The 21,386-nt window shown below is 54.5% G+C and overlaps 9 protein-coding genes across 9 annotated transcripts; 3 read left to right on the top strand and 6 right to left on the bottom strand.

Annotated features, from left to right (window-relative positions):
- Positions 1-1,556: 1,556 nt before the first annotated feature.
- On the bottom strand, positions 1,557-2,479 carry BKA78DRAFT_72966 (uncharacterized protein). Its single transcript, XM_066893661.1, has one exon. The coding sequence runs from the start codon at positions 2,265-2,267 to the stop codon at positions 1,749-1,751; it is 519 nt and encodes a 172-aa protein (XP_066747541.1). The 5' UTR covers positions 2,268-2,479; the 3' UTR covers positions 1,557-1,748.
- A 474-nt stretch (positions 2,480-2,953) lies between these two features.
- On the bottom strand, positions 2,954-4,396 carry BKA78DRAFT_292340 (uncharacterized protein; the record flags this gene model as incomplete). The annotated part of the gene is made up of 1 exon (XM_066886043.1): positions 2,954-4,396. The coding sequence occupies one exon, from the start codon at positions 4,394-4,396 to the stop codon at positions 2,954-2,956; it is 1,443 nt and encodes a 480-aa protein (XP_066747540.1).
- A 912-nt stretch (positions 4,397-5,308) lies between these two features.
- On the bottom strand, positions 5,309-5,763 carry BKA78DRAFT_329800 (Rab5-interacting protein-domain-containing protein; the record flags this gene model as incomplete). The annotated part of the gene is made up of 2 exons (XM_066889702.1): positions 5,309-5,572; positions 5,698-5,763. The coding sequence occupies 2 exons, from the start codon at positions 5,761-5,763 to the stop codon at positions 5,309-5,311; spliced, it is 330 nt and encodes a 109-aa protein (XP_066747539.1).
- Positions 5,764-6,397: 634 nt separating this feature from the next.
- On the bottom strand, positions 6,398-7,439 carry BKA78DRAFT_72819 (uncharacterized protein). Its single transcript, XM_066893658.1, has 3 exons — positions 6,956-7,439; positions 6,670-6,905; positions 6,398-6,616 (listed from the first exon to the last, which is right to left on the bottom strand). Exons 1-3 carry the CDS (start codon positions 7,317-7,319, stop codon positions 6,479-6,481), a joined length of 738 nt encoding a protein of 245 aa, XP_066747538.1. The 5' UTR covers positions 7,320-7,439; the 3' UTR covers positions 6,398-6,478.
- A 131-nt stretch (positions 7,440-7,570) lies between these two features.
- Positions 7,571-8,493, bottom strand: BKA78DRAFT_72858 (uncharacterized protein). Its single transcript, XM_066893659.1, has one exon. The coding sequence runs from the start codon at positions 8,295-8,297 to the stop codon at positions 7,821-7,823; it is 477 nt and encodes a 158-aa protein (XP_066747537.1). The 5' UTR covers positions 8,298-8,493; the 3' UTR covers positions 7,571-7,820.
- A 249-nt stretch (positions 8,494-8,742) lies between these two features.
- On the top strand, positions 8,743-10,875 carry BKA78DRAFT_349679 (Mysoin-binding motif of peroxisomes-domain-containing protein; the record flags this gene model as incomplete). The annotated part of the gene is made up of 5 exons (XM_066890842.1): positions 8,743-8,791; positions 8,850-9,067; positions 9,125-9,609; positions 9,661-10,112; positions 10,163-10,875. The coding sequence occupies 5 exons, from the start codon at positions 8,743-8,745 to the stop codon at positions 10,873-10,875; spliced, it is 1,917 nt and encodes a 638-aa protein (XP_066747536.1).
- Positions 10,876-13,097: 2,222 nt separating this feature from the next.
- On the top strand, positions 13,098-14,282 carry BKA78DRAFT_245867 (chaperonin 10-like protein; the record flags this gene model as incomplete). Its single annotated transcript, XM_066884159.1, has 3 exons — positions 13,098-13,243; positions 13,294-13,466; positions 13,516-14,282. The coding sequence occupies 3 exons, from the start codon at positions 13,098-13,100 to the stop codon at positions 14,280-14,282; spliced, it is 1,086 nt and encodes a 361-aa protein (XP_066747535.1).
- A 328-nt stretch (positions 14,283-14,610) lies between these two features.
- BKA78DRAFT_376944 (Six-hairpin glycosidase-like protein) lies at positions 14,611-18,254 on the top strand (the record flags this gene model as incomplete). The annotated part of the gene is made up of 9 exons (XM_066892853.1): positions 14,611-14,666; positions 14,741-14,992; positions 15,052-16,048; positions 16,098-16,133; positions 16,195-16,346; positions 16,405-17,423; positions 17,766-17,798; positions 17,846-17,908; positions 17,964-18,254. The coding sequence occupies exons 1-9, from the start codon at positions 14,636-14,638 to the stop codon at positions 18,252-18,254; spliced, it is 2,874 nt and encodes a 957-aa protein (XP_066747534.1). The 5' UTR covers positions 14,611-14,635.
- Positions 18,255-19,911: 1,657 nt separating this feature from the next.
- Positions 19,912-20,862, bottom strand: BKA78DRAFT_233469 (heterokaryon incompatibility protein-domain-containing protein; the record flags this gene model as incomplete). The annotated part of the gene is made up of 1 exon (XM_066883818.1): positions 19,912-20,862. A coding segment is annotated over one exon (951 nt), but the record flags the coding sequence as incomplete, so codon positions are not given.
- Between the last annotated feature and the right edge of the window lie 524 nt (positions 20,863-21,386).

The raw sequence follows: 21,386 nt of genomic DNA, 5'->3' as shown, positions 1-21,386 counted from the left end.
GGCCAGAATGGTCCAAAGACGGCAGAGATGGTACCCGACTGAGTGCGCCACGATGATTTCCTTCGAACCGTTGGTATCCGTTGATATCAAACAAGTCTCTTGGCTTCTGCAAGAAGTAAGACAGCAGAGGCGCTATCCTTCCAGTCATTCTTTAACTGAAAAAAGGGAAGTTGTGGCCCGATACCTTGACTCCAAGCCAAACCATGGCGGCAGACATCCAATTATTTCAATTGTAAAAGGCATCGCCGGCCTCTCGCCCTCACGCTTGCGGGGATTCTTGCCCAAAACATCGACAGCGAAGGTTGTCTCCGCGAGAAGCGCCCGTTCTGCGCGGAGCCACGGTTCGGGAGGGCGTATGCCGTGATTGGGTTACCGAAGATGGTCGAGTCGTCGCGACGAACTATACAGCTGACCGGCCTTTGCTGGTAAAGACTTGGAGGGGAAGTTGGGAAGAAGGAGATGCCAAGTGTAGCATCGCAACCATCTAGCCAAGCAATCGCGATGCCAAGCAGAGTAACGGTGCGCGCCAAGAGGCGAATTCCCGTTTGACGCTTTCAAGGGCGCGGAAGCCAAATGCACTTGTGGCGGGGCTCATGTGATACGCTCCGGGCGAGAGAAAAATTCAACAGGCCGAGGAGCGAGATGACTAGACATCGCAGGGGAGATGAAGCTGGGATTATTGGTGGCGATGACTGTAGAAGGAAACAATGTGGCCGTTGTGTGGTTTTATGAGAGGAACGACGTAGCGAGGTCTGCCAAGGACGTCGAGACAGTCGACGAGGTGATTCTTCTGTGTAGTGAATGACGCCCAATCTCCGCGATAGCACCTTTTGGCTAGAAACCTGTGTCAGAATTTGAAACATAAATAGATCCAAAAGTGACATAAGCGACAGGGGAAGGCGAGAGTGCATTTGGTGAACAAAAGCAGCACTGGACGGTTGACCACTCAGAGCCGTCCAAGAAGGAAAGCACTGTGGATAATCCCTACCATTCACATCTTCATCGACACAAGCACTTGAGCAGCCATGTCAAACTTCTGACACGACCCGACTAAGCATTTTTGGTGAACCTTCAGACCCTGTCCCCAGTCTCCGGCCATCTTGGCCCGTCCCGCACCCGTTTTTAATGCAAAGACCCATGCGTCGAGTCCAGGACATTGTCCAATTGGTTTTGTTCGAAGTCTGGCCACGATGTTGACGCCAACAATGGCATTTGCATTCTGACATGCAAGTGTTTGCGATGCGAAAAACTGGTGATCTTATGGCGGGTACGAGAAATTGCCCAATGACCAGGAGAGAGAGATCGAATCCCAGACTTGGCGTGCCTATGAGTCGTACGCCGCGTGCTCAAAACCAAAACCATCATCTAGACTGCGTTATGACTCTTGCTACACTCTCGTTCAGCAAAGCGAAGTGGAGGGTTCTCGGAAGCGCAGTATCGTGGCCCTGCCGCCGACCAGACAAAGGCATGATTTTCTTCTGAAGTCAAGGATGCAACTTCACATTGGGCCTGTCTGCCTGTCCCGTTTGTGGCTGCATGAGGAGCTGCGAATGCGCTGCAACTTCACACCACGGTCGATTGCAATGTCAGCTGAACACTCCCCAGACTGCTTGCGCCTTGCTCTTTCTTTGTCGGATTCCGGATACCTGAATGTTTCTCTCGAATTTGAAACACGCCCAAATCTTGGTGAATGCCTGAATGATGTCCGTCTCTTTGGTACAAGTCACGCAAACAGCTCCGCGACAACGTCACTGCCGGACTTCCAGCCAGGGCCTGTTTTGGTATAGATCCGGGTGCAATCCTGATACCATGCTCTCTTCAGTTCTGTTCCCCTCGCGCCCCACGCGAAATAACCTTAAATCGTGTGCCGCGCCCACAAGTCTGGGACATCCGACAGGGAGCCCTTGACCAGGACTTTGGAATTTTGTTTGGCCACACCCAGCCTTTGCGTAGTTATGGCGATGATCGCCATTTGCCAAGCTCGCCAGAAATACACACAACCCTCGAGGACCAAGCCACCAATGACGCATGCTCAACGAGGCTGGTGGTAGGCTGAGGGCGGGGCTTAGCGTGGGGCGGGAGGTTTGGCGCCGGGCGGCGTGCGAGGTGGACGCGGCACTACGCATCTTGGATGTCGATGACAAATGTGTACGTACATCATCGATAGGAGGTGAAGAAGAGAGGTTGCTGGTTAGACCGAGGAAGTTCTCTACGGCGGCGAGCCAGTAGCGGAGACGAGCGCGCGCAAGTCCCTTACTCTCGGCCATGCGCAAAGTGTGGATTCTTGTCAATCTCTTCGCACAGGATCGACACAACGAGTGTGGGAGAATGAAGGCGAGCAAGGTTGAGTCTTTTTACTGATGGTTATAAAATTTGGAACCACAGTGCGAAGTGGCTTGGCGACTGAATTGACGACTGCTGAGCGCGGCAAAGCAGCCGCTAGCCTCGAAGCAAGTCTTGCGGGCGAGGCGCGGAGTTCGAGCGGAGCGGGCGCGGGGCATCCACTGTCCGTCCAATCAAGAAGAGGCTGTTGATGACAATTCTGTCTTTTGTTTCGCAAGCGAGTCTTTCCGGTTAATCTTATGATGCTTGGCGAGGGAATGCAGACGCCATTGGCCAACTGGACCGAATTATAATGTGGCTTCAACGTTGTAGCGGTACTGGTTTTGTCGAATTCCAATATTAAGGTGAATGCCGAAGTCAAGTACGGTTATCTTGCAGTTGGCAGCCAGCAAGATGATGATAGCTCGAAAGGTTTGTGGAGCAAGGAACCTAATGCGCAAGCGCAGTTTGAAAATAGTCGCATCTGGCCAAAACAGGACGGATGACAAGCTCACAAGTGCAGTCTGGCACCCGGAAAGGATGGCTTCTCAGACATGAGGCATGTCAATTTACTTTTGGGCCTTGGCACGACGACGTAGACCGTTAAGTCATGGTCGATAGACAGACTTCCTCATATTCCATCATCGACGAGGTTCTTCAGGGACAGCAGCATAGAGCCGAGTCTTTCGAAAGCCAGCTTCCGCTTGTCCAGCTCTTCCACAATTTTCTTGGCGCCCTCAATATTCGCGGCACCTGATTCTATGCTCTGCATGACCTCATCTTCTGTTCTCTTTGCAGCTTCTCTCGAGGCATCGGCCCAGGCGAGCGCTGTCTCTGCGTCAGGGGGAACCAACTGGCTCTCATTCGCAAGCTTTTGCATGATTCGGTGTGCTTCCTCTCGCTTCTGTGAGAGCAGACTGCGAACATATGACGTTTGTTGAAGGAGAGCTCGTTCGTCGCGAGCAGCGCGCAGCAGCGTGTGAACGTAAGGAAGGACGTCTGCAGGTGGCAATCTGTTCTCCTTTGCTTCATCAGAGGGGACGGAGACTGCGAGCCTTGATTCTGCGGGTGTTTGGGGCGGCAGGGCGATTTCTTCCGACGATGATGTGGCAGCCTCAATGGCGCCGACCAGAGCAGTTCGGGCTGCAATGTATCGCTCATACATCATTTGGACCTGATCCTGGGTTGGAAAAGATTCGCTTCCTCTCTTTCCTCTCCCATCGAGACTTTCGTGCCGTGCATGCTTTGTTGGGGTTCGGTGATCAACGCTCAATTGGCTTTGCTCTTCCAGTTGGGCCAGTTTTGCCAATTCGCCTTCGATCCAAGTAATCAACTCATCTCGCGCAGCACGTAGGGCAAAGACTTGACCTTCAACCTCCGAGCTCGTTGTGTCTGCCAATCTTCGTCGTGCCTCAGCTTGGAGTGCAGCCTCAGCGTCGAGGCTCTTTTTGGCCGCCAACACTTCCTTTTTGAGCAGGAGAACTTTTTCCTGAACTCCAGCACCCGACTCCGCGATGCCATCAGAGTCTCCGCTGATTTCAGGTGGGGGTGCAGGCGCTTCACCCAGCTTTTCGTCAAGCCACACATGCAGGTCGCGGCGAAGAGGATTTGGCTCCGTGTCGTCCATTCGATCAAGGGCGAACAGGATTATTTGTAACTCCTTTTGTCTGCGACGCTGCTCGGCCAGAATAGCATAGGACTGTGCCCCAAGTTGGCTTTCTGATGGACTGTTCCCGGCATTGCTGCGTTGGGTTCCGGCTAAGATTTGCAATGTCCGAAGCTCTTGCAGTTCACCTTGGAGATCATCGCAACGCTTTTGAGCTGCTTGATTAGCCTGAACAGCTTCAAAATACGTTCTACGGAGACCTGTGTATTCTGCTGAAAGTTGAAGGTCGGACTGCGGCGGGGGGAAAGCGACACTGAGCGGATTCAACGGCTGGTCAGCTGCTTGGAACTGCGCCTGGAATCGCTCTGCGAGAATCTTGCGAATGCGAAGAGTCTCGTGGCGGGGGTGAATATAGGGCTGGAGAGCATCTTCCACCTGTGGCAGCGGACAGGGCAGCTCTTGGGACATGGCTGGTGGTGTGTTGTTGTTTGGATTTGAATGCCACCAGAGCGATGATGTTGTGCCTGAGGTGCTGGGGTGTGTACCGGCCGCTAATTTCGCCGAGCGCCGATACGATCGCATCCAACGCTCCTCGCAGGCATTCCCGCTTTGGGACGCTGATCTATGCAGGGCCTCAGCATGAGAATTGGTTGTTGTATCTCGCACCTGAGATTGGTTTTGCCCAGTCTCAGATATTCTCACTTGATGGCGCCCACCAAAGCCCAGTCTGACCAGAACCTGGGTGCGCTCTGCGACTCACGATCCCTGGCGCAATCATGCTGTTATGACGTCTGCCAATGCCGGTGCCACACTGCTGCACGCAGGTAAATGGTCTGGGCAGTTTACGCACTTTTATCTCTTCTGCGTCTACTCCAAGCTACTTTCTCAACCCAGCTCATGCCCCACCATCTCCGTAGACGCCACGATGTTTGAGCACAGTGACGAGGCGTCCAAAGCTTTCCGTGAGGCATAGACGGACGTGTGAACAATCCATCTGTCGCCTTTTAATATCCATCCCCACAAGCCACACTCCTCATAATCCCTGGTGTATCTCTAGAAAGCTGATCCTTGCCCCTGCCGAACTCGAGCTCTCGAGCTTCTGCTCCGAATTCATGACATATCGCTGCTGTGCGTTGGTCGTGGGCGAAAGCATCCCGTTCCAGTGGTCCGACTAGCGCTTCTTGGGAAGTTTTCATGTTTTGTTCCAGCCAAACATTGTCGACTGTCGATGCAACCCTTAGCCTCGTCGGTTCTCCTATCGTTTTCCGATGTCTCAGCGCGCTTGGCTCGGCTCCTGCAACCACACCCCCATCAAGTCCAGCGGGAGCGTCCCAGCGGGACGGTCTTTGTATCTTATGCTGACGTATCCTCTGCCGCGTGCTATGCGCGCAAAAGTCCGTAGAACAAAGTCCAGGTAAGCACAAAGCTGCTGGCCGATCCAAACAGCTCACCCATCCAAAGGTCGCCCAACGGTTTGTAAAAGTATTCATTCGGTTGAGCCTTGGTTTTGAGGACAAGAATCAGGAACGAGACGAGCAGGGAGCCGAAAAAATAGAACAAGAATCCGGGATACGACTCAAGGCCAATTGTGCCTGCAGCGACGCCAAAGAGTGACGCAGTCAGATTGCGTATGTTGGAGAGAACCTGATTTGGGAAGCGAACGATTAGTGATCAATTCATGAATTGGCAGCTGGTTGAAACGAAAGGGCAGAGATGTATCCGTCACAAGGAAATTCAAAGGGGAAATTGTTGTGCTGTCTCTGACGTACCCGGGCGTTGTGCTGCACGCTTTCCTGCACAATGGGAGCGGTTGTAAGCTCACGCTCGTTCTGCATGACTTTGGACGATTGGAAAGGTCGATCCTGAAGCGGCTAATGGTTTCGTGAGATAGTAAAGGCTCCCGGCTTACGGACGAAGCTGGCTAATGCAATGGAGACAGGTGGTAATGGGCGCTGGACGTCGGCGCGAACAGAGGTAGCAATGAAGCGCGAGCCGAAGGAAGTGTGATTGGTCAGGAGCCGGGATCAAAATCGGTATGATGCCGTTGTCCGAGAGCGATGATTACTTCAGCGTGGAGTGGTGCCGTGGGCGTAGACGGAGATGGAAGCGCGGCGTGGGTTGTCGAGGGCACAACATGTCGTGGCACGTTGGTTTCAGTCGGCGGCGAGCGTCGGTATCCCGGCTTACGCGCCTCACCACCTTGCCGCCCGCGGCACCATTGGCGCGCGGACCTAAGGGACTCCCCAAGCCGAACCGACCGCAGTACTGCAACCTCACCCTTTCAACGCGGCAAGATGTGTGATTGGAATGCATGGATTTTTCTGCAAGTGGTAGTGAACGCGAATTGCTGAGATTTTCCATACAGATGCCACCGGCCGATGCAATCCATCACGAGTCCCACGATTTCGCCAGTCCCACCAACGCCGTGCCAATAACAAGAGATGGAAGCAGGAATTCACTCCAAATTTGGTGTCTACTCCACTAATGGCCCATATTCATCAAGATACCTGATGTGTGTTGGCACCTGACTTGCTACATCCCGAGGTTGACTTACTGTTGAAGATGTTCTGGCAATCTGTAGCCCGGCAGGCCTGCCGCCGTCCTCAAATAGAAAATGGCCTGGGTAAAGTACCGTCGGTTATGACGGCTATACGTCACGTTTCCCAGACTCATATACGCTTCCGCGGCCTGAAAAGACACGGTCAGTGCAAAGAGCCCAGTGCCTGGCAGTTTGAACAAGCCTTTTCTAGCAACCCTCCTGTCAAGGAGCCTTCCGCATGGGCCGCTTGCACAGCCCGTGCAAAGTAGTCTGTCGCCGGCGTCAACAGCCCGCGTGCTTCCACGTAATTTGCGCCGTGAAGACGACCATCTCCTGTTCCTGCAGCACCAAGGCTGCTACCAGACGATGAACTGCTTTCCTCGGCATGGATCCTTCCGAGTGATGGCTGCGCTCGGTATAGCCAATAGCTTCCCAGCCCTGATGTGCTGTTAGCGAACAAATCGTGACATTTTGGATGGAGTGCGTGCCTCTCAGTACTGCTGAGCTGTTTGGACGCTGGGCGAGCATGGATAGCCACTGGCTATTGCACCAACGAGTGACTATCGGGTCCCCGCCACGATCAACATCTGCAAAACCGAGCTCTTGGAGGGCTGTCACAGTCCGAATCCAATCATTGAAGTCTGCAGAGAGGCCGGCATCGATGTTTTGCATGAGGAATCTGGCCGAGGGTAGATATGATGTCCAATTTTGAGGTGCTACGCGGAGCATCGTCTCGATTTGGGTAACCATGGCTCGGTGTGTACTGACTTGCTGCTCATTCATAATTCTGTGGCTTGAATGGTGTTTACCCAATGGGCAACAGGAGTGATGGAGAATGGCACATGGAAACATTGCCCAAGAAAGAGATGGGATAAGAAAAAATCAAGATGTGTCAGACGTCGTGTATTATTGAGATGCTGGTGGCAACAGACAGGCAACACCGCCAACCCGCCAGCAACGACAGAATCTCTGCGGATGAGACGAAACCGAATGTCCGAGGAGTTGGTAGGGATGAGAATGAATAGGCCGTCCGAGACCGAAGGCCGAAGACCATCTGCTTTCAAAGGAATGCCAGGACAGCTTGACAAGACTGATGGAAGCGCAACGAAGAGACGACAAACAACGATTGACACGCGGTTGCCCCAGGGTTTTTCATTTTGGATCCCAATGGTACATGTTGCAGCAAGGATGCGAGCTCTGGAGAACCCCAGGAGGGGCAATGCTCAGGAAGGTGGCGGGGCCTGCTGTGTCCGTCAAAGCCGCGCGTGAAGCACGCAGGGATGGCGACTGGAGGATGATCATGGCGATTAGGGCTGAAGAGTCGAGAGACGACGCACGAGATTTCCAAGACGGTCATGGCCTAATCTTCTGTGGTTCTGATCTGGCGCGACGCTGTCTTGCTCGGCAGCCTCTTGGCAGGGCAAAGCGGCAAGCTGAGATGCTCGGCGAAGCATGCCAAGGCATGGCTCTGCGGAGGGTTGTCGAGAGGACATAATTGCGGCTTTGCGCAGACTTCTGACTGGCTCTTCCGTGCGTAGAGGAACAAATGGAAAACATGTTGATGGATGACGTCGATGCCGAAGCAGCCGGCGAGAGAGCTTGGGAACCACGATATGGTAGGTCCAGTCGGGCAGCAGTCACCACCCCTTCACCTCCATGTTTCTGGCGTGAGCGGGCCCCCTGACGGAAGCTCTCGCACCGCAAGGATCCGCGCGTTGTTTGCGGCGGAAGGGTAGTGTCCGAACATATGTGCCGGAGGAGGCGGTTAGCACACAGGCAACAAGAAGGAACAGACGCTGGGCGTCGGGAACAAACGAGTCCGGCAGACATGCACAGCCGATTCCGAGCGACGAAGTCGTGACAACCCGACAGACAGGACAAAAATCAGCTGATGAAGCAACCGGTACTTGCGGGAGGGCGTCAAGGAAGACGACAGGAGTTGGTGATGGGACGACGTCGAGCGAGCGAGCGGGAGCCGGGGAACGTCGGTCAGCCTACAAGGATCGCTTCGGTTGGTCATTTACCTCCATGTCATCGGCATCCCCTGGCCTCCTCACCCCGGGTCCACGTCCATTCTACCCTACCGCTACCTTGCTACTGCGCGCGCCTCGCACCCATGGTCCCAACGTGCTGTCTGTAGCCGCGCCCGACTTCACGTCAGCTGCCCGCCTTGCGACTCTCTCCTCCTCCGCCAAATCCCACCGAATACCATCCCGTCCCATATCCCGCACCAGATCACACGTTCGCCCCGCGCTGCGCGCAGCATGACAGGTCCATGGACAATATTATCTACCACGACTCGCCTCTAGCGGCATACCTCGAAGGTCCGTCCCCTGCCCCTTACAAATCCCGACAAACCATCCCAAAGCTCACTCATCGCAGGAGAAGGAACCGGCGAGAGTGAACCTGGCTGGATCGCGTCTGTCGAGGACAGCGACACGGGGGAGAAGAAGGATATATCCGGTGATGAGGCTCCTGAGGCACCCTCCTTCGCGCCCCGAGGTCCGTCCACTCTGCACTCCAAGCTTCGCGGAAAACTGCCGCAACCTCTCAAGCTTCCCCAAAGCGGCTCAATCAACCGTTTACAAAACGCCTGCTCCGTACGTCTCCGTCGTCTTTTCAATCCCCGCAGTACGCGTGTATTAACCCTCGCATAGCGCGTAGTCAACTCCAGACTAGGCCGGGCGGACAACGCGCGATTCCTCGAACACTTTCGTTACATCATCGTCGCTTCCCAATTGCTCACCGAGAGTTCTGGCCAAGGCACCTTCAAGATTCCAGCCGCCCCCGGGATTGATGGGCAACAACAGACTGCAGACTACAAGATCGAGTCGGTCAACGTGACTGGCGCAACAGCTACTGGGGTCGGAGCTTTCGTGACAGTGTGTTTGATTCAATGGGCACGCGATCAGGAGGAGGGCGGCTTCAGCAAAGGGAGGTTGCTGGTCGCCGTTTTCGCGACTGCTGTTGGACTGACATTTGCATACGCGCATGCAACGCGAAAATGGCTGCAGCATCTCAGACATCGCGCCATCAACACTGCCTCGGTGCTCGTCGCCAACCTCCAGACATTTGATACTGCCAGTTCCTCGGCTTTGATGCTCATTCAGGAGGTTGAGCTGGTCTCTAGGGGATACAGGTTGTACGGCGGCCCCGTTTCCGAGCGCCAAGGCGCAGGCTGACCAGAATTTAGGAGCACACCACTGCCACCGATTACCAGATTAGACGAAAAGGGCCAAAACAGACGTTGCGCCAGGCTACGGCGGAGTCTGAAGAATGCCTTTGCGGCCGTTATCCCGGCGCTTTTGGAAGAATGCGCCACGCTTCGCTCGCTCGTCGAGCCGGATGACCTCGAAAGATATCTCGACGTTTATGACATTACCTCACAGGACATGCAGGAAGCTTTTCTTGGATACTCAGAAGATGAGTTTGAAGATAGCGAGACGTTGAAGTCTCTCCGCATTCTGCAGTACCGTCTTATCTTCCTCCGGAGGATTATGCTTTGTTCGCTACTTGCTCTCGAGGCAGAGGGTGACAAATCCGACTTCTATCGATGGCGAACTGCAATCGAGTCCATGAAAAACATGGCTGAAATGTCTGGCACATGGTGTGAGAAATTCAACAAGATTTTGAGTGAAGAAGAACGTAAGTTGACCCAGGCGGACCAAAATGCCGCCCACGCTGACAAACGACAGAATTCACCATGCCTTCACCCCAGCCCAAGCGGGCCTCGGCTCTGTCACCTGACAAGGAGCGTCTGCGAACTCAAGTGCGAAAGCTTAGCGCTCTATCTTCGGGAATCCGCGGATTGCAGGCCAAGATGCAAATTCTACGTGAGGAATCAAACAAGTCTCTGGAAGAATCATCAGAAGTAAATGAGCTGGGCGGGCACCTCATGGCACAGTACGATTCTATCGGTGCCGACCTTAAATCTCTGGTGCAAGCATGGGAGGCAGGCAAAGCAGCCCTAGCACTCAACATTGACCGAGCTGAGCGACGAATCTCTCAGGCATCTTCCAACGGTGGTCTTCGCTCTCCAGTGCCGAGTCTCGGGGGCCTCACGGCTGTTGACGAAGATGGGACCCCAAGCGACGCATTGCGCGCCCTCAACGGCGAACCGACCTTGCCGGGCCACAAGCACTCGAGCAGTTCGGGAATATCCAACAGTGAGTCTGATGAAGAGATCTTTGAGGCAATTGCAATGCCCCGGCAAAGGACGACCATGAGTCGCGAAGAACGCATGGCCAAGATGCAAGAAGACCGAATTCGACAGGCCTCAGCCAGAGAGCAGCGCGAATCCAGCGTGAACATGCTCAAAGAGCTTGAGAGTGTCATTAATCTGCGACCCGGACCTGGACCCAGGAGACAACGCCCGGTAACTTTTGCTGGACGCATTGGCTCTCTTTGACCAGCCTTTCCGTTTGTTCGAGAGTTGTTGTTTTAGCGCTGGCGTTCTGAACAAGGCACATGGCGTTTGACAAAGTACCGGTAGATGGGCATGGGCTGCGGAAATGGACGAGGGAGCATTTCTGTAAAATGTTCAAGCACTTGAGTGGCATTCTCAACCGCCGCCTTCCGTTTTAACCGTTTCTTTTTCCCAGTCTCAACCCGTCTATCTTCAAGACATTTCTATCGCATTTCCAGGCGTCCGGATCTCATCTAAACGGGGTTTCCTTGTTCACATACATAGTGCGATACCCTAGGTTTTCTAATCCATGGAGCGGAATTTCGCAAGGCCCTCCCCTGGCATTTCTCGTGGTCTTGTGGAAACAAGGTTGAATTCCTCACAGCAACATGATCTGCCGGACCGGCTCTGACTGCCGCTTCTGCTTGTTTGTGTAAGCACTGGAAATTCCGAAAGGATACAGTTGGCTGGATGTTTACAAATTACTTCTCCGTCTGGATGCTCCTGGTCTCAACCCGGTCTTTAAGTTTCGGACGTTCCCGGCCCGGCGACTGCGCTTGAGGTTTCTGTTTCCCCTTGACTTTGGGTACGCATGACGCGGCTTTTAATATCACCTAAGCCTTTGTCAGGAGTCTTTTTTCCTTATGACTTCCGTGGACTGTCGCGATCTTGCAGTCATCCGCAATCTTTACACGAGCTACTTGATCCAGGCAGAATTGTTGCTGTCTCAGCTTTTGATCTCATGCGAGCACCGAAGTCACGACGCGAATCCGGGGTGGGAGAGCGAGCTCGCCAAATTCCGGGATATTTGATTTCGTATCCGCATCTGTTCGGCATTTGGTTCCCATCTCGCATGGCATTGAGTACTCAACCATGGCGAACACGAGCGGTCGGTATAAAGACGGCGGATAAAACGGTCCGGAGGTTGTCGAAAGGTGCAGTCAGAGATGTCATAAGGCTGTGGTGGCAGATCTGACAATGCCAGTGGAGATGGCACGTCAGACGGACATTATGGTGCTCGAAAGAGGGCAAGCCATCAAGGTGTGTTGGTTGCGAATGGGGGCCAATGTCACAGTAAGCATAAATAGAGCGACGGCAATATCGTACCCGCCCGTCTACACGTCGCCTTTCAATCTCAACGACTCATTCTTCTCGTCGACCTTTAAAGCTGTGCGCTCGCACCGGAAAAGACGACGTCCTAATCACCGACTCCTTTCGTCAAACCCCTGAGCTTTGTAATGTCAGGGCAACGTCAAACTGGCGATAACTTCGAATCTTTGAACCTCCATCCAACGGACAGCAGCAATCGCAACGGTGTCAACAACGGCAGTTGCAAGTGACATCACGAAAAGGGCCTGGATTGGGAATGGACCAGATTGCTCGATCGGAATTAATGGAATCTCCAGCTTAAACCCGCCTGGGCATGGCTGTTGTTGCCACTGACGTTACGCCTCAGCCAAATGCCAACGATCCAACAACCACCAGACTTTGCTATTGTAGAGTATTTCCAAGCCACCTGACGCCAGCCGACTTGGACTACATGCCATGGATCAGATTATTGGGTTCGCGCAGTGCCGTGCCGCGGCAAGGGGTCGTCGTCCCAGGAAGAGAGAGGCGAAGAGCCGGACTTTCTGCGGGCGGCCGAATTACCCGAGCGATCCGCCCGATTACTACACAGGAAACAACCTTGCCAGCTTGCTCTGACCAAAGAGCTCCCCCGGTATCCACCCACAAAGCTTCGAGCGGCATTCTGAACCTTTCGAGCGCTAGCTCCCCGACGCACTGATGGCCGCTACCGCTGGCGGGCCGTTACAGCCTCGACCGTCATCGATTATCTGGTCTGGATATCGGCACTGGATGGCAGCGCAATCAACGCTGAAGAAACGATAAACAACGATGACGCAACAGGGCGTTCTTCTCTGCCGTGTTTGACAGCTGCTGCTCGAGCTACAACGGCATGCTAGGGCCCTCCCACGCCCTAGCGTCGCCATTAGGAGATAATGGCGGAGAATCGCAGGGAAGCTTCCTGGTCAAAGTTGTCTTGTCCATGCGGGTTTGAGCCAGACGGAGTTAAGCCTGAGGATATATACCTCCCAGCGCTGCCGGACGACATGCGGTGAGATAGAGAGCTTTCTTCCTCAAACTCTTTTCCACCCGACTCTCCGCAAACCTCTGTATCGCCCGTCTTTCTCCCACAACACCCGGATCAAATCAATCCCATCAACATGTCTACCGACTACAAGTTTGAGGGCTGGTGCGGTCTTGACCCCAAGGCCGCCGAGGGCAACATGGTCTGGCAGGAGTACGAGCCCAAGCCCTTCTCCGACGACGACGTCGACATTCAGATCTCCCACTGCGGTATCTGCGGCAGGTAATGATCACGATTGACGAGTACGTGGCCTTCGAGTAACATTCTTGCAGTGACATCCACTCTCTCCGCTCTGGTTGGGGCGAGACGCCCTACCCGTGCGTCGTTGGCCACGAGATTGTTGGCAAGGCCGTCCGCGTTGGAAAGAACGTCAAGCACATCAAGGAGGGCGCGCGCGTCGGTGTTGGTGCTCAAGCATCTTCCTGCTTGAAGCCTGACTGTGAGGGTAAGCTAGCTCAACACCATGCCTTGGCGAATTTTGCTGACATAAGCAGCTTGCGCCGATGGCGAGGAGAACCACTGCCCCAACATGGTTGGAACCTACTGCGCCAAGTACCCCGACGGTAGCAAGTCCTACGGTGGATACGCCAACTACAACCGCACGCCCGGCCACTTCGTCCTCAACATTCCCGAATCCATCTCCTCGGCCGACGCCGCTCCTATGCTCTGCGGTGGTATCACCGTCTACTCCCCCCTGAAGCGTGAGGGCTGCGGTCCTGGCAAGAGGGTTGGTATCGTTGGTCTGGGTGGATTGGGCCACTTTGGTGTTCTGTACGCAAAGGCCTTGGGCGCCGACAAGGTCGTCGTTATCTCCCGTACTGGTGGCAAGAAGGCCGACGCCCAGAAGATGGGTGCCGACGACTTCATTGCTACCGACGAGGACAAGGACTGGGAGAAGACCCACGCCAACACTCTTGATCTGATCGTCTCCACTGTCTCCTCGCCCAAGCTGCCCCTGATGGGCTACCTGTCGCTCCTCCGCCGCAAGGGTGTCTTCATCCAGGTCGGCGCTCCCGAGGACGCTCTTCCCCAGTTCAACGCCTTTGCTCTGATTGCCAAGGGCTGCAAGATCGGTGGCTCCCTCATTGGTCCTCCCCACGAGATTCAGGAGATGCTCAACCTCTCCGCTGAGAGGAACATCAAGCCCTGGATCCAGGAGCGTCCTCTCGACGACGCCAACCAGGCCGTTGTCGACATGGAGGCCGGCAAGGCCAGGTACCGCTACGTCCTGGTCAACCAGAAGGTTGCTGGTAAGCAGTAAATCTCAACAACCACAAATAAACATTACGAACAAGATATAGGACGGATGGAGTTTTCCAAGCTCTAAAAAGCTATGAAAATAGATTAATGAAAGCGATTCTTTTCGGCACATTTTCATTATGGACGCTTGTGATTGACATGATCGTCTTGCTGTACCCTTGCAAGCAACACGCGAACCGACGTCAGTATACAGCCGGCTAATAGCACATCGCGCTCGCGTATGCAGCCAGTGAGGGGTACCTCGCGTACCTGACAGGAATGGAAGGTCAAGAAATCCTCATTGGTGCCCCAATTTGTCCGCCCGGCTCTCATGACATGTCCAGGCAAATACTTGCGACCTACAAAAGTGCCGCCATGGCTTCGAGCCAACCATCTTCTCACTACGGTAAAGCCATTGCGAAGCTATCATGAAGCAATCCATGCTTTTTTGTCTGTTCCTTGCTGTACTTGGATCTGCAGAGGACCCTGTGCGGCCCTACCCGCTGCCTGATGCACATCTCGAGACCACTTCGATTCTGGACCATTCGAGCTACCTTGCAGGTTTCGACGACGTGCAGTGGTACCTGGACAACATCCCTTTCATCGATGTCCCCGACCAGCAACTTCAAGATGTCTATTATTACCGCGCAAGCGTCATCAAAAGACACTTGAAATATGTCCATGAAAGCCATGGGTTCATCTTTACCGAGTTTATTCATCCAGTCTCGTGGGGTATAGTCATGCTCTCTTTTCCCTGCAATGTGCATGATTTTGCTGATCGTTCGATGCAGCGTCCAAATTTCAAACCATTCCAGACAGCGCAGGTCACCATATTCTGGAGTCGCGCTGGCTACGAGACACCAATTATGCCAAAGACCTGATACTTGCCTACACTCGTGGCGGGACAGAAGCGCTCTCCGGCATCTCGTACACGCACTATGTACAGCGAGCAATACTCGAGCACGCACAGGCGACAGGCGATGCCGCCTTCCTCACAGCGCAGCTCTCGGGCATGATAGCAAGCTTCAATCTCTGGGACATCCAACTGGACAACACGACGGGCCTATACCACCGCACTCCCCTGAGCGATGCACAAGAGTACTCATTGCCAGGCTACCTAGTAGGCGGACCCAACGGCGGGCCGGTCCAGCAATGGAACGACGCCGCCAATGATTACTCAACCATCTTCCTCGGACCTGAGACGTACCGACCCTCGCACAATGCATACATGATTGCCAACGCGCGTGCCATTGCCGAAGTCGCCCGCATCGCCGGAAACGCCTCCCTGGCGCAGCAGTGGAGCACACGCGCCGCAACTCTCGAGCAACGCATGCGCGACCTCCTCTGGGACGACGAGCTGCAGTTCTGGATCGACGTGATATACGGCACCAACACGCCGGCCGTCGGCCGCCAGCTCATTGGGTACTTCCCGTTCCGATTCGACGTCTTTGCTTCTGTGTCCAACGCGTCGTCTCCCTCTGCCGCAGAAGTCAGGGGGCTTGAGGCCGGCTTGTCTGCTGATGGTGAGGGTTTCCTGACTGAGTTTGGCCCAACGACACTCGAGCAGCGCAATCCGTATTACACGGCGCTGAAGAACTCGACATATTGTTGCGTGTGGAATGGGCAGAGCTGGCCGTTCTCCACCGGCGTTTATCTAGGCACGCTGGCTAGGATTGCCCGCGCGAATATGAGTGAGCTCGTCACGAAGGAGTTTTGGGGGAGTGAGTTTGAGAAATACGTCAGGACAAATTATCGGGATGGCGTGCCGTACACGGCGGAGAGTCACTAGTATGTGCCATTCCTGGATTGGTGAGGGAGACATGCTGATATATTGCAGTCCAACAGTCGACATGTGGAGCGGCGATCATGCAAAGTGAGTTCTCTCATCGCTGGACTCGTTCAATTCAGGGGTCAGAGGTAATTGACCGACTTAGTCATTCTGAGCACTACCTGCACTCTACGTTCTTTGACAACGTTTTCGCCAACTTGCTTGGGATCATTCCGACTCTCGACGATCGACTGGAGCTTCGTCCGCTTGTTCCAGACAATTGGACACACTTTGCTGTGGAGAACCTCCCTTACCATGGTCTGTAACCTCCACTTTCCTTTGGCAAAAAGTCTTAAACAACCACTGACAATTCCAGGCTCGCTGCTAACGCTTCTTTGGGACCGCGACGGCGCTCACTACACGCAAGCCAACCACAGCGCCGGTCTCTCCATCTTCCACAACGGCGCCCTCCTACACACGCAACCCGCACTCGGTCCCCTTAATCTCACACTCCCCAATTCAACCGTTGCCATCAACACGCTCTCGTCCACCCCGCGCTACGCCAACATCCTATCCAACCCCAAGACGCCCTGGCAACTGCCCTCCATCACCGCCGACTACGAGCTCAACCCGGACGGCGACCTCGTCTCCACGCCCTCCTGGAAGCTCAACGACGGGCTCGTCTGGTACGACGAAATCCCCGACAACCGCTGGACCAACAACCAGTCGACCACGCCGTTCAACACGCTGACCATCACGCTGCCACGCGCGCGTGCCCTTGAGTCCATCTCTCTCGCCGTCTACGCTGACGTCGATAAGAAGCCTGGTAGTTTGCCCGGCGGAGGGCTCATCGCTTGCCCCGCCCGCGTCATCGTTGAGGATGCGCGCTCGGGCGCTGTGCTCGCGGAGCGCGGAAGTGATGCCGACCCCTGGCCTGACTGCGTACCCAACGCGCTCAACACAATCGCATTTGACGCGGGCAATGCGACGACCGACAGCCTCACCATCACGCTGTGGAACCAGCTGCACTACGCCGTCGCACTATCCGAGGTGCAGCTGTGGGTGCCCGAGTCGGCGTCCTCGTCAGGGGTAAGTCAGGGGGAAGCGGCGCGCTACGAGGCCGAGGACGGTCTCATTGGCACCTTTGTCGGATCTTTCCAGGGTACGGCGTATGGTATGAATGGCAGCGTGACGACTAGAGGTAGCAATAACGCGACCGGCGTGACGCTGAACACGGATGGCTGGGTTGAAGTCGCTGGCGTGGTGGTTGAAGCTAGGGGTCAGGGCAATCTGACGGTTGTTGGAGCCGGACCCGGCGAGGTGCGCGTCACAGTCAATTGGCTGGGCGATGGGCAGGTTGTAAGCTGGGATGGTGATGACGCAGAAGAGAAAACGGTAAGTGTCGAATGGGCGCCAGGCAGGAACTTTGTCACAGTCTTCTGGGTTAGCGGAACGCCATGGGTTGATGCTTTGGTCGTCGGGTAGATGATCTTGTTGGATTCATCGCGAGCAACGGTCGAGGTGATAGTCCAGTGTAGGTACAAGGTCACCAGGGATTCTGAGAAGTTCCAGAAGGTTCACAGCCAAACGCGAATGAAGTAAATCCGCAGTCCACACCTGAGCCTCAGAATTCCTCCGCACAATTACTTTTCAACATCACTCACCTCTGAGCCAAGTGACAGCCACCCCATCCCACCGCCTCTCAAATACTGCCAAGTCGTAATGACGACGCCTCAGGGAGTTGCCAATGGCTCTGCCGAGTCCACCATCGTAAGTCATCTGCCCATCCAACAGGAAACGTTTCTGACCATGACCAGTCCGCATGTTCTACAAATTCCTCGTCTTCCTCTCCCAGCACCGCCGATTCCATCACGCAGACCGTACGCCGCCACCAACCCCACGACCACAAACTCCACCACTAACCACCCGGACCAGACCCCCGACTTCCCACCCCCAGTCACCATGGAGCAATTCAACGCCCGCATGGAATTCTTCCTCGACATCGGCGAAAAGCTCCTGCTCCTCCACAACAACTCTGCTCATCAAACATCCGCCTCTTTGCGCGACCTGAAGGCCAAGCTGGAGCACAAGATCGAGCAGAACGACCTGCAGCTCGGTGTGTTCTTCGGCTGGGAAAGGCGTCGTGAGTGGGTCAAGCGGATCGAGGCGCAGAATGTGAAGCTTTTGGAGGCGGTTGAGAAGGTTGATGCGGTTTTGAAGGGTTAGGATTGTGGTGTATGGAGTGGAGGCGACAGTCACCTCGCAACGCTCTCCAGCAAAGAGCGAGTTCGTTGGTTCAGTGTCTCTTGGGTACTACGAAGTGAATGGGAGGGAAAAGAATGGTGCTGAAACCTTGAGGCTTCGCGAAGATTTTCGCAATCCTCGAATTGCGATTGCGTCAGGGGTAGGTGACGAAAAGTCTCTTTCCCCTTGGATTGCGGTATCTATCGAACGAACAAGGACCTGATTAGTTTAGAGCTCTGTCTGTTGCGTAGCATTCATCATCATGTGCGTACGTGTACCTACGAGGATGAATCGTGCGTTCCGGAAGTTTCATCGCGAAGTGATGGTAGTGGGTTCTCGCCGAGTCGTCAACCAACAGTATCCGCGCGCATAGTAACCAAAACAGACTTCACGATGCGACCCAAGCCTTCTTCTACACAGCATCGTCGACCGAGCCCCCAGACGTTTTTGATCGCAATCAAAAATGTCTCACCCCCGCAACAGCATCGCGGCCTCTGGCCAGAGCGACGAGCCGTTGCTCGTGAGTTCTCCCTAACAGTTACAGGGAACGTTCATCTCTGCTAACAAGACCATTCCAGGCCTCTGATAGCTCCTCGTCCTCCTCCTCCACCACCAGCCCTCGTGCCCCGGCCGGCCCTGCTGCCCCTGCCCAACTCGTGCGGAGTCCCAAATCTCACGCCAGGGGTCCACCAACCGCTAACATCTCACAGGACGAAAAGCTCGAGCTGCTCCTCGCCAACCAGGGGCTCGAGCAGCGAGTCGAGCGTCTGGAGCGCAAGCTCAAGAAGGCCAAGGAGTACAAGCGCAAGGCCAAGCGCTACGACAAGATCAAGCAGGTGGTCTGGGACATCTGGGCGAGTCAGGGAGCGCAGGCCGACGCGCAGTTCCGTGAGGGGGTGGAGAAGATTGTCGTCTGCGACACCAAGCTCAAGACGGAGGCGCCCAAGAAGATGACGGAGAGATTCAAGGCGCTTTTCAGGAGCAAGGAGACCAAGGAGACCTAAGGGAAATGGGCAGATGGGTGGGAGAACGGCGGTGCGATTGAGAGTATGAATGCAAAATGCAATGCCTCCGTTACATCATCTCAGATTATGGTTATAATTTCCGGCTCCTTTGCCACGGCGCGCGCATGGTCAAACTCGTGTCTCACACGTCTATCCTCCAAAAGGCCCACTCTTTCGTAGACATGGGGGTCCCTTTTGTGGCGGAGGACCAAAAATTGATTTTTGACAACACGGTTGGTGGTGATGACGGTATGTATCCAAAAAAGATGGATGGTTATAACAGGAGACACGTCACAAAGTTCCGACGGCTCTTCCCAGAACTTGTAGTCAAGGTGCAGACCGACGTTTACGATCCAGGAACTGTCACCGATTGGCTCAGACCTGGCCGAAAACTTGGCCTCGATGTTGCCTGGATCTGTTTTTGGGAAAGGACGCTGAAAGACGAGCTCGCCGTGGAAAATACGGCCTTTCAGCGTCAAGGCGCCATTTCGAGCTCCCAAGAAGCCGTCGTCGTCGCCGCTTGACATGCGTACGACTTCAGCGACCCTGCCGGCGTCTTCGCGCCTCCACAGCTCTCGATCCGACCAGTTAAACGCTGTCATGTCGATTTTATATTTGAACCTGACGGCTGCGTTGTCCACGCAGGCCCATGACCAGCTTGGAACGAGTGGGTTGTCTCGTTTGGTGGACGTGGCATCTCGCACGTGCCATGTCAGGTCTTCGAGGAGCGAATCCTTCCAGAGGCCGGCCGAATAGCTTTCCGTAGAGAAGAAGGCTCTACTGCGTCGCAGACGCAGCATCTTCTGAGCCAGTCCGGCGATGGCTGGAAGGCGATCAGATGCATGGGTCAGTTTCAGCGCCGCAAATTCTTGGACAGCTCTTTGCCATTCCGTGATGAGCGAGATGTCCAGGAACTTGCGTTTCAATTCCTCTCTTTCCTTTTCTTCGAGATCAAGCTTCGAGTCAAAGTACTTCAATGCATCAACAGGCTCGACGACTTGATCGAATCGCGGACATTTCTCTTTTGGTGAGACCCAAACGCTGCACTCGCAGCCTGATTCCTGCCTACACTCCCAGAGCAGCTCATCACGTCCGAAATGCAGGACTCGCGGTGATAATACACGCTCTTGGTACACCCAGGAGCGCTGCAGCAAAGGAGGGATTGGGGTGGTGCCATCAGATATTCCGAAAACTGGCCAGTGCGGTCTCCTTCTTCGACACTTCACGTGTCCACCCTGAGCCTTGACAATACGAGTGTCATAGATCTCATCCTGTCTTGAATATAGACCACCGGAGCTGTTCACGGATGCCGTGGCAGCAAGAGTCAGATACGAGTTTGAATAGATGTCGGCCATCTTCTTCGACTCTCGTCTCCAATCTTCTTTGCAGTCTTGGAGAATGCATAGAGAATCGATCCATATGTACCGTTCACCGAGTTTGCGAGTAAAATTGATAGCGTCTTGAAATGTCAGAGGTAGACTGTTCCAAGGTATTTGCTCCTTGTAGAGCCGCAGATTCCCGTTTGTTGTTTCCAGAGGACGAGGATGCTTTTCAGCGTCGCCCCAGCAGTGGCTTAGGCACAAATAGCGCCCTTCTCGACCACAGGTCTCGACCAGCTTCACCGGTCCATTCTCCACCGTGTCCTGCACGTCGACCACTCGCGTTGGCAGCACCGTGGAGGCCGTTGATGGGCTGCAACGGGCATGGTTGCCGCAGCAGTATTCAAGCCACTCTCTAGCCCAGGAGAAGCTCTCTTCTGAAGAAGTCTCTTGCGGCACATCTGGTGCTGATCCTATCCAATCAGGTATGCCGTGGCAGCTACTGGTCCCTTCAGGAAATGAGTGGAATACTTCAAAGCCTAGCAATCCTCCATTGATGGCCTCCACAGTAATCAACATGCTGTTGTTGGAAGACGCTCCCGGGTACTTTGCGACTCCGAAGTTGCCGCGTCTTCCTGGGGTTATGAAACTTATGTTCGGGAAGTAGTGTTCTTCAATGAGATTATCTTCAATCAGCGAGTCAAGGTCCAGGCAATCGGAGATGAAGGTGCAGTTATCGCATCCTCTGTCGTCGACCACCTCTTTCAGACTGGAGAGGTCGATTGTCCTTC

Source organism: Phyllosticta capitalensis (assembly GCF_038381095.1).
Source record: "Phyllosticta capitalensis strain CBS 128856 chromosome Unknown BKA78scaffold_2, whole genome shotgun sequence".
NCBI classification, from domain to species: Eukaryota; Fungi; Ascomycota; class Dothideomycetes; order Botryosphaeriales; family Phyllostictaceae; genus Phyllosticta; species Phyllosticta capitalensis.
The sequence above is the reverse complement of the archived record's forward strand: the minus strand, read 5'-3'. Positions and strand labels throughout refer to the sequence as shown.

Bases quoted from the DNA above. Each gene is read 5' to 3' on its own strand.
- BKA78DRAFT_72819 (XM_066893658.1), bottom strand. From the start codon at position 7,319: ATGTTTCCATGTGCCATTCTCCATCACTCCTGTTGCCCATTGGGTAAA. The intron at 6,906-6,955 runs GCACGCACTCCA...ACAGCACATCAG, and splicing joins CAGCTCAGCAGTACTGAGAG to GGCTGGGAAGCTATTGGCTA. The intron at 6,617-6,669 runs GCTTGTTCAAAC...GTGTCTTTTCAG, and splicing joins CAGGAGGGTTGCTAGAAAAG to GCCGCGGAAGCGTATATGAG.
- BKA78DRAFT_72966 (XM_066893661.1), bottom strand. From the start codon at position 2,267: ATGGCCGAGAGTAAGGGACTTGCGCGCGCTCGTCTCCGCTACTGGCTC.
- BKA78DRAFT_72858 (XM_066893659.1), bottom strand. From the start codon at position 8,297: ATGTCTGCCGGACTCGTTTGTTCCCGACGCCCAGCGTCTGTTCCTTCT.